The sequence below is a fragment of the Xiphophorus hellerii genome, chromosome 12 (assembly GCF_003331165.1).
Source record: "Xiphophorus hellerii strain 12219 chromosome 12, Xiphophorus_hellerii-4.1, whole genome shotgun sequence".
NCBI classification, from domain to species: Eukaryota; Metazoa; Chordata; class Actinopteri; order Cyprinodontiformes; family Poeciliidae; genus Xiphophorus; species Xiphophorus hellerii.
Window position 1 is genome coordinate 26,430,645 of NC_045683.1, and position 12,725 is coordinate 26,443,369.

The 12,725-nt window shown below is 39.2% G+C and overlaps 2 protein-coding genes and 1 long non-coding RNA gene across 4 annotated transcripts; 2 read left to right on the forward strand and 1 right to left on the reverse strand.

The window, feature by feature from the left end:
* Window positions 1-2,193: 2,193 nt before the first annotated feature.
* Window positions 2,194-2,591, forward strand: LOC116729807 (uncharacterized). Its single transcript, XR_004341208.1, has 2 exons — window positions 2,194-2,465; window positions 2,499-2,591. It is a non-coding gene; the product is annotated as an uncharacterized LOC116729807 (long non-coding RNA).
* Window positions 2,592-3,849: 1,258 nt separating this feature from the next.
* Window positions 3,850-12,658, reverse strand: idua (alpha-L-iduronidase). The gene is made up of 14 exons (XM_032578586.1): window positions 12,365-12,658; window positions 11,102-11,242; window positions 10,884-10,966; window positions 10,686-10,793; window positions 10,212-10,307; window positions 9,849-10,051; window positions 8,696-8,875; window positions 8,368-8,584; window positions 7,380-7,589; window positions 7,186-7,307; window positions 6,936-7,061; window positions 6,377-6,453; window positions 6,148-6,248; window positions 3,850-6,032 (listed from the first exon to the last, which is right to left on the reverse strand). Exons 1-14 carry the CDS (start codon window positions 12,493-12,495, stop codon window positions 5,932-5,934), a joined length of 1,896 nt encoding a protein of 631 aa, XP_032434477.1. The 5' UTR covers window positions 12,496-12,658; the 3' UTR covers window positions 3,850-5,931.
* Window positions 4,144-5,645, forward strand: LOC116729804 (purpurin-like). Of its 2 annotated transcripts, XM_032578588.1 has the most exons (6): window positions 4,144-4,252; window positions 4,398-4,512; window positions 4,703-4,839; window positions 4,938-5,050; window positions 5,130-5,342; window positions 5,428-5,645. In XM_032578588.1, the coding sequence occupies exons 2-6, from the start codon at window positions 4,399-4,401 to the stop codon at window positions 5,436-5,438; spliced, it is 588 nt and encodes a 195-aa protein (XP_032434479.1). In that variant the 5' UTR covers window positions 4,144-4,252; window position 4,398; the 3' UTR covers window positions 5,439-5,645. The 2 variants fall into 2 exon arrangements, with proteins under 2 accessions (XP_032434479.1, XP_032434478.1); XM_032578587.1 differs by lacking the exon at window positions 5,428-5,645 and having other exon boundaries at window positions 5,130-5,383.
* Window positions 12,659-12,725: the final 67 nt, after the last annotated feature.

The following is a 12,725-nucleotide window of genomic DNA, read 5'->3' on the forward strand; positions in this document are numbered from 1 at the left end:
ATATGAAAAACAAGCTACAGAATAAATCAAATCTATTATTAAACAAAAGGTTAAGGAAAGATGGCAGAAACAGTGGGAAGAAGATAGAACTGGTAGGTGGCTTTACAGTATTCAAAGAAAAGTTGGTGTAATGAGGAGAACAGGACGAAATAGAAAAGAGGAAACCATTATAGCTAGATTGCGTTTTGGTCATACAAGGTAAAATAGTACATTATTTAAAATGGGAAAACATCCAACAGGAAATTGTGATTTTTGTTTTCAAAGAAGAGACAGTAAAACATGTTTTGCTGTTCTGTTCTAAATATTCTGTTGAGAGAAGGGAATTAGTTTGTCGGTTACAAGAAAATAAATTACAGTTAAATATACAAGATATTTTGGACAAAATTTCTACTTCTGAATATTTTTTGTCATTTAATAAATTACCTTAAGAAAACGAAACTGATAGAAAGGATCTAAGTTTTATTTATTTATTTATTGGGGGGGGGAGAATATATATGCAGCATCCCAATCCACACTCCATTCCAGTTGATGGCGGTAATGCACATTAATAAGTTGCTTGCCAAACGCCATAAAAAAAGAAGAAGAAGAAGCACAGTCCCTTGCATAGCCATTTGTCTCCGGAAGATGGCAGCAGTTCAATTGTGACAGATTAAGCGGTAAGCAAGACTTTCCCCGAAGAAGAAGACGACTCTCCTCTCGACGGTGGAAAAGTGACCTCTGTTGCTAACCGCTGGCCTGCAGTTGAACCATGGCTCCTCCTGTTGCAGTGTCGCCTTTAATAAAGGTTTGTGCTGTTAAATATGTCACCGAAACGCTCATTAAGTAATTTAGTGTAAAACTGCGAGAATAATTTTCCACACTTAGTGGGCAATTCGTCCGGAGTCACCAACATGCTAACTATAATCAGGATATATTAGCTCGAAGAGAATGGGTAAATGGAAACATAGCATAAGCTTTCATTCAGTCCAGATTAGCAAAGAAGTGCATGTTGCAGTCCGTTTAAATAACACCCTGATTAACGCTAGAGTGAACGTTTGTGTCATATTTTACGTTGCTAAAGCTAACACTTTTTAGCTACCTGCAATGAAACGATAGTTAATTGTTACTAATTGAAAAACAAAGCACGTGCTCCGTTTTTCCACTTTCAAACTGTAAAGGTTTTATCGTTTATATTTAATACATGTCATATCATGCATTACTCACGTTATTTAGCTTAATTTGAACATGTTTTACAATTCATTTAACGCCTGTCTCCCCCTAGTGTTCATAGTGTGTATGACAAGGAAACTAGAAATTGTCACTAATGAACGGTTTTGTTTGTTACAGACTGCCAGGTATTCAGCTTTAATTGCTGGCATTATCTACGGTAAACGGCGATATGGTAAGTTATTAAATAAGTCATCATACAGTTATTTTTAACTTGTTTATAGAAGTAGCAATGCATGCTGCATATCACATATGAGAGAGTAGTTGCTAATAAACTTGGTTTTGATAATATTTTAAGACCAGACATGATCGTACAACTTCTGATGTTGGCATGGTTAACTAGCATTCTGTGTATTTTAAATGGAATGTAAATTGTAACAATAGCAAAAATTTTTATAATTTAACAAGTATGTAGAATAGTCACCTGATAGTTTGAATATGTAAATCAGCCTTTATATAGGATCGGTAACTTACCACACAAATTAATTTAAATGTTTAAATCCTGAACTTTTCTCCTGTTGAATTCCCAGTGTGTCTACAACATGGGACTATGAAATTAACTGAAATAAACATAGTTTCAATATGTGGGGGTATTATCTTTTTAATTATGTCCACCTTGAACAATTTATATCTTGTACATGGATGGTTTTCAACTAATCCTCTCCAAACTGAGCAAGTTAGAAAGGAAATTCTGACTGGACTTAGTTTGCAACTCTGACTTCACCCTCCTCAGATTATCTGAAGCCTATTGCAGCTGAGGAAAGGAGGATTGAGGAGGAGGAGAAGAAAGCTCGAGAGGAGCAGGAGAAGATTGCCAAGCAGTTAGCAGAAGGTAACATCTTCACTCTTATTGCTATATACAAATCAAGTCCATAATCCAAATATTGTTGCATGATTCTTTACATTCTTACCCTCCACCTCACAGCTAATGAAGACACCATCCTGAAGTAAAGCTCTGGACTTTACTTCAAAGACGCACAAGGACGTCTTTGGAGACATCCTTGTGCACTTTCCAACCTCTTCCTGGAGTAACGGTGGCAAAGTCAGGCTACGCTGGTTCACTGTCGCAATGAAAACAACTCCCCTCCTCCAGTTTCCCAGAAACTGTAATTTAGTTACATGAGAAGAAATAACTTCAAATGCACCTACACTCAGAAATTTACGTTGATATTTGAAGAAATTTAATAAATACAGAAGGACATAAAATATAAAATGTATATATTTTTTTCCCTCCCCCATAACTGTTCAGTTTATTGTTGGTGCAACAATGTTAGAGGAACTGCTTAGACCAGGTACATTTACTTGAACACCTTTTAGATCTCTGACTCTGTACAGCATCATAAATAATTTTGTTCTTTAAATGTATTAAAAAAATAAATACATGGCTTTGCTCCTTGTTGTTTTTTCAGAGGAAAAGATTATCAGTAATTAATGTATTAAAGGTGGTTAATTATTATGGTTTTTAATATTATGCACATTTAATGAAACCCCATAGGTTTTATTTTATTAACCGAGCAAAATGCTTGCTGATTAAGTGTAACTTTTTCCTAAACAATTTCTAACAGCTAAAGGTGTATGAATCTCTGCAGAATGAAAAATTCTGCCTTGTATTTTTATCATTTCACACAGTTACATATTCAGATGTTTGCCTGATTTTATATATTTTATACCTCCAAGGTGATTGGTTAAAATACGTTGATTTCTTTGAAAGAACTTATCTTTATATTCTCTAAAAGCCTGAGTAAACTCTGAATCCTCACACGAAGAACCAAAAACATTGAGAAACTACAAGTTTAGTCCTGAAAACCACCAATTTAAATGATTTAATATGTCACTGTTTTAAATCAGAATTTCTAATTTAGAAACTACAAGCCTGTAATAAGGTCACCAAGTCCTCGGTTTTATCATAGATCGCGTCAATCTTCACCTGCCATGGAGGTGTGAGGAGTTCATTTAAATGCGTAACGTGTATTTTTACATCTTGTTGCACAACTTTGTCCTGCACCCACACACCAGACGTGACCCCATAAACAGTTTAACCCGGCGTCACCTGTGGCTAAGGAAAGCCGCCTCTTCAAGAGATTGTTGATAAATCTACAGTTTTCAGATTAGTTAACTGAGCCAAGCAGCTGCTGTGGTTTCAGATTTAGTTGGATTTAAATTTAGTGCATCTACTCAGGGCGCAGATGTTTTGACTTGACAGGTGAAACAAACTAATACCAAGATATTCTGCTCACAGTTTGTGGTTCTACACAAATCAGAAAACCCAAGATTTTTTTAAAAAGAAAATACTTTCATGTCTGCAGCTTAATTTACAGCAACATCTTTGAATTCACAGATCCTTTGCTTATGTATAGGCATTATCCTTATTAAATGCATTTTGGCAGTTCTGTGCAGCAGACGTTCAGCCTAGGATTAGACCTGGCAGCATTTACAGACAAGCTGACGGGAGACGAAAACACCTGAACCTCTACTGACATAACACATTACTCATAGCTGGTTTCCACGGTGGCCATCTCATTCTCATTCCTTTATGGCTAAAGAAATACAAAAACATACATTTGCAAGCCTAATTTTAAAGTTGCTGGACGTAGCAACTTGTAAATATAAAACGTGAAAATAATTTCCTGAAAAATATATTTATTTTAAGGACATTACTAAATGTCCAACATTGCAAAAGCATCTTTAATTTCACTATATTGCACATAAAATACCACAGAGCCTTTGCAGCGTGACTCAGGGTTCAAACAAGTTTAATCTTCCTTTGCATCCGCCATAATCAACTGCAGCCTGGCAAAAAAAAAAAAATTACATAAAGCCTGCATGCTCCTGAACGTGAAGGCTCATCAGCTTACAGGCAGGGATTTCTATAACTGGATTAATGCTAGATTTAAAATCTACATTTAGGCTGAAGAAGTGAGAATACTCAGACAGCCCGTCTGTGGCTCCGGTATAAAAGGCTCGCTCACAGGCTTCTCGGCACAGCTAAAACACGGCAACACATCTCTGAACTGCAATCTTCCTGTGGATTTCCTCTGCACCTAAGGTAAGGAAATGATGCCTTCAGGGACAAATAAGAGGTTTATAGAAACTCCCATTGCTAGAGAAACTGATTTGTCCTACATTTAAGCCATATGCGGAGATTTCAAAAGCGAAAGGCAACCAGGTTTTTTTGTCTTGGCTTGACTTAGAATGGACTTCCAGCTCTTTGGGTTGGTGATGCTTTTCCTGGCCTGTGTGGAGCAGAGCCTGGCCTCTTGTGTGGTGGACAGATTCACAGTTAAACAAGACTTTGATCCCCAAAGGGTGAGTACATAACTTCTATTTCCACTTCCAGAATAGCATTCTCCTTATAACGAACAATATCATCAGCATAGAGTGTGATCTTTTTTTTTTTTTTTTGCATTTTGCTAATTCAGCTGTACACTCTGTGTAAAGCCATACTAATCTGATGAAATATCTGTTAATGCATCTGTTTATCTTTTTTCCTGGGCAGTATGCAGGTAAATGGTACGCCCTGCAGAAGAAAGACCCTGAGGGTTTGTTCCTGCAGGACAACATCTCTGCTGAGTACACTGTTGCGGACGACGGTGCCATGGTGGCCTCCTCCAGAGGCAGAGTCACTCTCTTTGGGTTGGTTTTTATTTTTTTAAACTTACTAGACTGAAATCTGTACAATACACAGCTCCCAGCATTTCAGCTGAAATGTTCTTACTCTATCCCATCTTCAGGTTCTGGGTTGTCTGTGCAGACATGGCTGCTCAGTACTCAGTACCTGACCCCAACACACCAGGCAAGATGTTCATGAACTACCAAGGGTTGGCCAGCTACCTGTCCAGCGGCGGTAAGCCTACGAGAGCTGCATGTTTCATCCTCCTCTATCTCAGTGTAGTCAAGACAAACATGTCTCTCTGCTTCGCTAGGTGACAACTACTGGATCATCGACACAGACTACGACAACTACGCCATCACATATGCCTGCCGCACCCTTAAGGAGGACGGAAGCTGCGAGGACGGCTACGCGCTGGTCTTCTCCCGCAACCCTCGCGGCCTTCCCCCAGCCATCCAGAGAGTCGTCCGGCAGAAGCAGGAGGAAATCTGCATGGCCGGACAGTTCCAGCCCGTGCTGCAGTCGGGTACGCAACAAGCACGCATTTGACCTGCAATATAAAGGCTATAGAGAGCATTTAAACTTAAAAGGCATTTGTCTCTCTTCAACAGGGGCGTGTTAAACAGCTTCCAGGCTGACGGTGGATGACCGATTGCACTTTGTCAATCTGGACCGACTAAAATGCCCAGGATGAAGACGCAACTCTTCACAGGGGAATCGTGCAATACTACACTCTCATCTTAGTTGTCTGATGAATCCCGCACTCCATGAAACGCTACAACACACTTCCAAGATAGTTCAAAGCAAAATCCAATAAATAGCACGATTTTCTCAAAGAATGTTATTGTAACTCGCTGACGGGTAACATCTGATGTGAATTGCTCTGTGCTGCTGACAATAAATTTTATTTAAAAAAAAAAAGTAGTTTGTCTTTTGTTTTTGTAAAAATCTTCATGTGAACAAGTTCATATAAAATAGCAATAATTCAATACGTGAGTTTTTTTACGTTCGTAAAGAAGTGGGATGCGTCTGTAACGTCGTCTGAGGTGTGATTTCGCTCAACAAGCCACAACATGGGAATCAGCAAACTAAATGTCTCTAAAATGTGCTACTGTTTACTCCCCGTCTGAAAACCTCTCCGGCAGAGAGTAGGGCCCGGCCCGGCCCCAGTAGTCCACAGCTCGAACTCGGTACAGACCCCCAACCTTCTGGTCCACTGCAACACAAACATGATGGATAGATTATAATTACCAGCTCTGAGGCTGCAGTGAAGATCAGAATTTACATCCCCAAAAAGAACAGAAAAAAAGGAGAGGGGAAAACATGTCTACCTGGTGAGTAGACGTAAGAAGTAAAAATGGTGTCCTGAGCATTAACCCGACTGAATTCCTTCTGGTCCATAGAAAATTCTACTTCAAACGTCTTGATGCATCTACAAAATATGGAGTCAGAAGTGGAGGCTATCACCTAACCTTTGAAAGGACACTACAGTGACTCATTTAATCCATTTTCCTTGAATAAAATAGTCAAACTCAAAGAAATATTAGATATTGCTCTTACTTTGAACCAACACAGTGATCTGACCAGATAACGAGGACTTGGCCTTTGGTGATCCTGATGAAGCGTAAACCATTGACCTGACAACGACAAAACACAGCTTGTGGTAGAAAACAGAGTGCTAACTAAAACTTATTTGGCTGCAACGCCATAAAATATTCATATTAATAACACATTTTGTCATGGTACAAACACAGACTCCGTGCTGATGGTCTCCATTTCTAATCAACTCACTTCTGAAGGCAAGTGGTTGAACTAGATTTTGTTTAGAGCTGTTACAATAACGGGGTATGAATACAAATTTATGTCAAACCTTTCAGATTTGTTTTCAGGAAAAAAAGTTAGAAACCTTCTCGATCAAGGTCTTAATTAAGGACTACTTTGTTTTGATTTATCACACAAAATCCTGACCGATTAGATTGTTTTTAGTAAATGTAACACAATGTAAAAAAAAAAAAAAGTTCAAAGGATATGACTCCAAGGCCCTGTAAGCACATAAGAATGAACAAGTGTGTGTAATTACTGCAGCCTGTTCGTAACAAAGACTGAAACTTTTTCCAACCTGGTCTGGTCCGACCTCAGGCCGGGCACAAACATGGACTAGGAGGACGGAGGGAAGAGACAGTTTGGCTTTTAGAGTCAGAGTGTCGCCAGGAGGAAGTTTCTGAGGTCCGTCAGTCCGGGGGTCCTAACAGTGACACATCATCAGTGGGTCAGAAGCTGCAGATTAAAAATTATGGCCATAATCGGCAGAATTTTTTTCCATCCAGAATTAAAACCTTGTTTAGATTGTTTTATTTAGAAATAATTACCTCCACACTCCTGAGGTGTCTGAACTGTTGCGCGGTGGGGAAGTCAGGGCTGCCCATGCTCTGCCACAGCTGGTGTGGGTTGGTAACGTTATTGTCCATGTAGTAGGTGACGTACACCAGACCTGGATAACAAACAGATACTGAGCTGGACTAAAACATTCTATCTAAGCTGCAGGATTTTGACAAAAGCTTACCCTTCTGCTCAGCTAGTCCTTTCAGCTCGACTGCAACATCATCGATGCGTTGGGAAGTGCTGTTGTCGTCGCTGTTGTAGACCAGGAGCGCCGCCTGCCAGCTGTCAGACCCGCCATGGATCACAGGTCTGTGGGTGCTGGCAAGAACGCCCACGGTGCTGTTTTCTTGACGTCCAGAGTTTAAAACCTGAGCCAGGACTTGTGTTTCTCCTTATAGAGGAATGACATGCAGGAGTTCAATATTAGCCGAATGCATGACATAAAAAAAATAAATTAAAAAAAATCACTGTTCCTGAATCTCACAGTTTTTCTGAGGCAAAATTTTTAAAGATTTGATGATTTTGGTGTTTCTGCAGGTGTCACCAACTCAAGTTTAATACTGTATGAGACCATTTTAAAACTGTTATGAATAAAATTTAAGCTCTATGTCACAATCACCACAGAAACGTACAAAAAAAAAGTGCTTTTTATTTTTTTTAAGAGTACCAAATTTATGATATGTCTGGGGTCTTTCTGTAACTCTTGGGAGCAGTTTTGAGCTTCTCACACTGTACAGTCTTAACCCATATAGTGTCAAGCTTTTTTGAACAAAATGCACGTGGTATGGGTCAGTGACAGAAGCGAGTCAGTGGTGAACTGCCAGTAAATTTACAACTACCCATGATGACACAAAAAAAGCTAGCTAGCAAGTACTAGCAGTTCGCTACCGGTAGCCTTAACCGCCTCAAGACACTGGATGCAGTGTGAGAAGATGTCTGTGTGCAACTCAAACGTTTGCCTATAGAAAAGTCCTGTAATAAAAAAACTTATATAGAATATAAAAGATTAAATAGTCCCATCACAACAAAATTTAAGACCTGTGATTACTGTATTTAAGGCCAACTTACATTTTCTTTAATGAATTTAAAACATTTTAAGGTCTTAATTTTAGATACACAAATCTAAGTCTTAAATGATGTACAGACACCCTGACTTTTGAGAACGTCACCTAGCAGAGCCAGCAGGCCCATGACGGTGAGGACGGGCTTCCGGATGAGCTGGACATGAGGCGGCCGGGTGTTGTTGACCTGGAAACGAGCGGTCAGCGTGCGCTGAGTGAACGGGTGCGGGTGGTAACTCAGAAAGGCGTTGTCGTTGCTCATAAGGGTGTAGTTGATGGTGTTGTTGGGGTTAGCCAGAAGCAGATCCTGGTGCTGCTTTATTATCTGATTAGAGAAGAAGAAGAAGAGATGACAGATGGAATCTGAGTAAGTGATGAATTATTACTTATTTTGTCTGCACTTGCATTGTTTTTTGGGGGGTTATTTTTGCCTTACTTTTACCACCATTGCAGCGTAAGTCACGTCAGCCCTCCAGTCCTGAGGTTTGGACCATCCCACCAGAGGGTCGGCCTCATCGTTGTAGACAGGGACGCTGCGGAAGCTGGGGAAGCGTTTCTGGATTTCCCCTACTGTCTGGAGCTCCTGCTGGAGAATGGGCAAAGAGAAACCCCCTCCCTGGGAGACGGGAACAGAGAGTCAGCTTTTTCTATACCACAGCTTTATCTCAATTCACAAAAATACTATTAACAAATATAATTATTCCACTGATTTAATTCAAAAAGTACTATTTTGCCATAATTACATTGATTTATTACACACAAACTGATCAATTTCAAATGTTTAATTCTTTTCATCTAAATTCTTATGCCTTTTCCCAAATTCAGCTCCTTAGAAAATAAAAATGTCACATAGCACCAATAATAAAACATTTTAAAAAACATAAGTGCTATGTTTTGTTATGGCCTTTATAATAACGTGAGAGTGCGAATAATAATGATGATTATAAGAAATATTGTAAATTTGCCAAACACCACACAAGAAAAATAAAGCGTGTGTGTGTGTGTTGAACCTGACATCCCTGGGAAAGAGAGAACAGTTTTGTGTTCTTAAAGAGAATCATGTTTAGTCTTTTAGCCACAAAACTAGCTGCTCAAAGACTGCTGTATCGAAGGATATTGATAGAAAATTGAGTAAAAGAACAAAGTTTGACTGAAAAAGGTGCAGAAGTAACAGGAACATCTGCAGCCTTGGAAAGATAGTGAATAAAAGCCCTTTCAAGAGTTTAAGGAAGAGTCAGATTGTTGAGAGTGGACAGTTTAGTTTTGTGCTAAGCTTTAAGTCATGATCATTAAAATAAACAGAAACAAACAGCGGAAATAAGCCACTGTGTGTGCAATGAGTCATTTCATGAGTTTTACTTAAAATACTTCAATAAGGTTTTTTCTTTAAATATTTTTTTCAGCACAAGTGGCCTTCATTTGATAGCAATCAGACAGGAAGGGGAGGAAAGACATGCGTCAGAGGAACCAAGGACGGGGGTTCAAACTCTAGCCACTGCGCCACGCGTCGCCCCTTTGATTAACATTTTGATCATATGCTAAACTGTGATCCAACAGCTTGCATTCATAAAAGAGACCGTGCGACCCGCCTTCTTGTGCAGGGCTATGTAGTCGATCCTGACGCCCGTCTCTCCGGTGAAGTAATTGGTGCCGTTGTAGCAGTGCTGCAGCATGGCCCAGCAGTACGGAGAGCGGGGGGGAGAATGACAAGAGTCTCCGGGACCGCCGAACCTCAGGAGCGGGCTGGCAGCGCGCAGCCCCTCTGAACACGCATCGTAGTAATTTAGAAACCCTGAAGGTATGTGGATGAAACAGAGATCTGGAGTGAGGCCTGATATAAATTCTTCATCAGTAATGTCTGTTGGCGACTGCGTTTCTCCGTTGTGAGCAGTCAAATTCCAGTGCAACACAAATAGCATGGAGTTATGTACAGTACGTGTTCTGGGGTTTACCTTGAATGGACATGGTGACATTATCAAAGTCATGATTATTGGGTTCGTTCCACGTTTCAAAGTTCCACTGAGAAACTCTTCCTGCGCCGTATTTGTCTGGAATTTAAAATGAGCAACAATATTTTTAAAATAGAAACAGATTTTATAGAATTTATGATTTTACAAAAAAAAAAAAAGACATAATTTTCTATAAACCAGTTGAGATTAATGTTACAGAGTCCCAGAAGAGTTTAGCAACATGTTTCTTAACAATAATAGGAGATCACTCTCAATTAGCTGGTATGTAAATGGTATCTAATTGTTGCTACGGCGACTTGGAGGTCCTCAATATATCACTCTCAAACAGTGAACCATGGTTACTTTTTAAAAATTTTCCTATACATTTCAACCTTTATTCTTCCATTTTAATATTTTATTGGACATTTTACTGGTAGCATTGAGGTAAAACAGCTTAATTAGTAAACAAAGACTCACCAATGTATCGCTTGGCTATGAGATAAACCAGATTTCTCCATTCAATCACTTGGGCTTTATCCTCCAGGTCAGTGAAGTAGTTTGAGACGCTGCCCATCAATTCAAAACCTGAAATATATCAAAACAATTTATCAAAAGAACATCACAATGAAGATGATATTTATCAACAACAAAGGCAGTGTGTTTGTAGCACAGTACCTGGTTGGAGCCCATTATCTGACAGCAGTTCTATCAGCTCATCCAGTTTAGTGAAGTTATACTGAGGTTTTCCTCCAACATGTCTACAAAAATGAATTAAAAAAAATAATCCCACTTGTTTTAATATGGCAGTAGGTATGCTTTCTCTAATATGAATCACGGTGTATAATTAACCACATTTTGTACATCAGCATATTTTTGCTTGCTAGTTGACTTACTGTAAAGTGACCAGCTCCAGCATCCAATGGATCCTAACCTGCTGGATCCCTCCGTGTGGGACCGAGCCCACATAGGCCAAATTCAGCCGCTGGTCAGTGCTCAGGTCAAACTGGTCAGCCTGGGTGTGAGGAAGTGGAGGGCTGCAGGAGAAAAAGAATATATATCTAAAATTAGCAGCTTCTATAAGTTTTAAAATTATGACATTTATACAGTTCTGTGGTGAAGTCTTGAGTCATTTGTTCATACTTTGCAGACATAACTTCACTTTAGAATATTACACAATATTCTAAATATATTTTTTTTATTGGAAGCAAATTATAAACATAGAATCCAGGTTGGAACTGAACAATAGCAGATAGGTCACTTCTAAAGTAGTGAAAAAAAAGTTATTTTAGAGTTTTAACAAATTGAATTGTTTTTAATCACATATTTTATAAGAATCTGTGAGTTTAGATTAATGCTCTCCAGGTTTGACTTCTCAAAACTGGAGAAGTCAAACCATTGCACAGCTTGGACTCACTGTACAAATGCACCATAAATGTTTCCATCATGGTCTTATGTTAAAAGCAAGGTGCATATAGAGTCTTAAGGAATTGGATCAGGAGGTTTTCACCAAGAGAGAACAAATGGGCAGATATCTTATAGATCTGAGCTGTGAAGATTGAATGGTTATCTATTATTACTCACAGTCAAATGTCCAATAAATTATGTTTGACTTCTCAAACCTGGAGAGCAGTCATCCCTCTTGCATATATATGCAATCTTGAAAGAGGTTTCTGAATCTCAATCGATCTGCATTCAGTGTGAAATAATTATGTCTATGTTTGAGCAGCACAGATGAATCCGCTTTTAGATGTTTACCTTCAAAATTTAAGCGTAAAGCTATAATACATTTTTTTAATTCAATTTTCAGAAACTGAACAAAGTTGTCACAAAGCCGAAGTTGTGCTTCAACTAGGCTGACACTGATTTAGAATAACTCTGTCCAACTTTGATACGTAGTTTTTACTTACAGGCCCACGTGACATGATTTCAAGTCAAAATGTGTCTTACAGTTTGAATTTTTACAAAAACTTGATTAAAGGTTTCATAAATTATGTTTAGTTCAACCTGTTTTCAAGTTGAATCACTGCGTCACGTGTTTATAGTTTACCTTTTTTTGCGCATGCGCATGACAGCGGTTAGCAAAACCAAGGGTGGTGATTTTAGCTAAAGAGGAAAATTCAATAAAAATATCGCTTTGAAAGACAAAAGCGACCTACCAGAAGCCAGTGCTTCTCCAGAATGGCCTGAGCTCTCTTTCTGGTCGCTTCGCGTCAACTGTGATGATATAAGCGCCAGAAGTTTCACAGAAGCACCAAAATAAAGCAAGAAAAGGCAAACTCCTCCACATAATGAACTCTCGCCGGCGTGTTCGTTTACATGTCTCCCGTAAAGTGACAAAACTGTCGGTCTATCCTCTTTCTCAGCATGTTTTTTGTAGTACAAGCTCAAACACTGAGCCTCCTGGTCCAAAAATGCAACAAACCAACCAGGAGGCAGATAATCGTGAGCAGGTCACATGAACACGGTGACGTATATAACGCGACGTAAATGTAGTCTTCAGTAGGTGGTCTGGTAAGT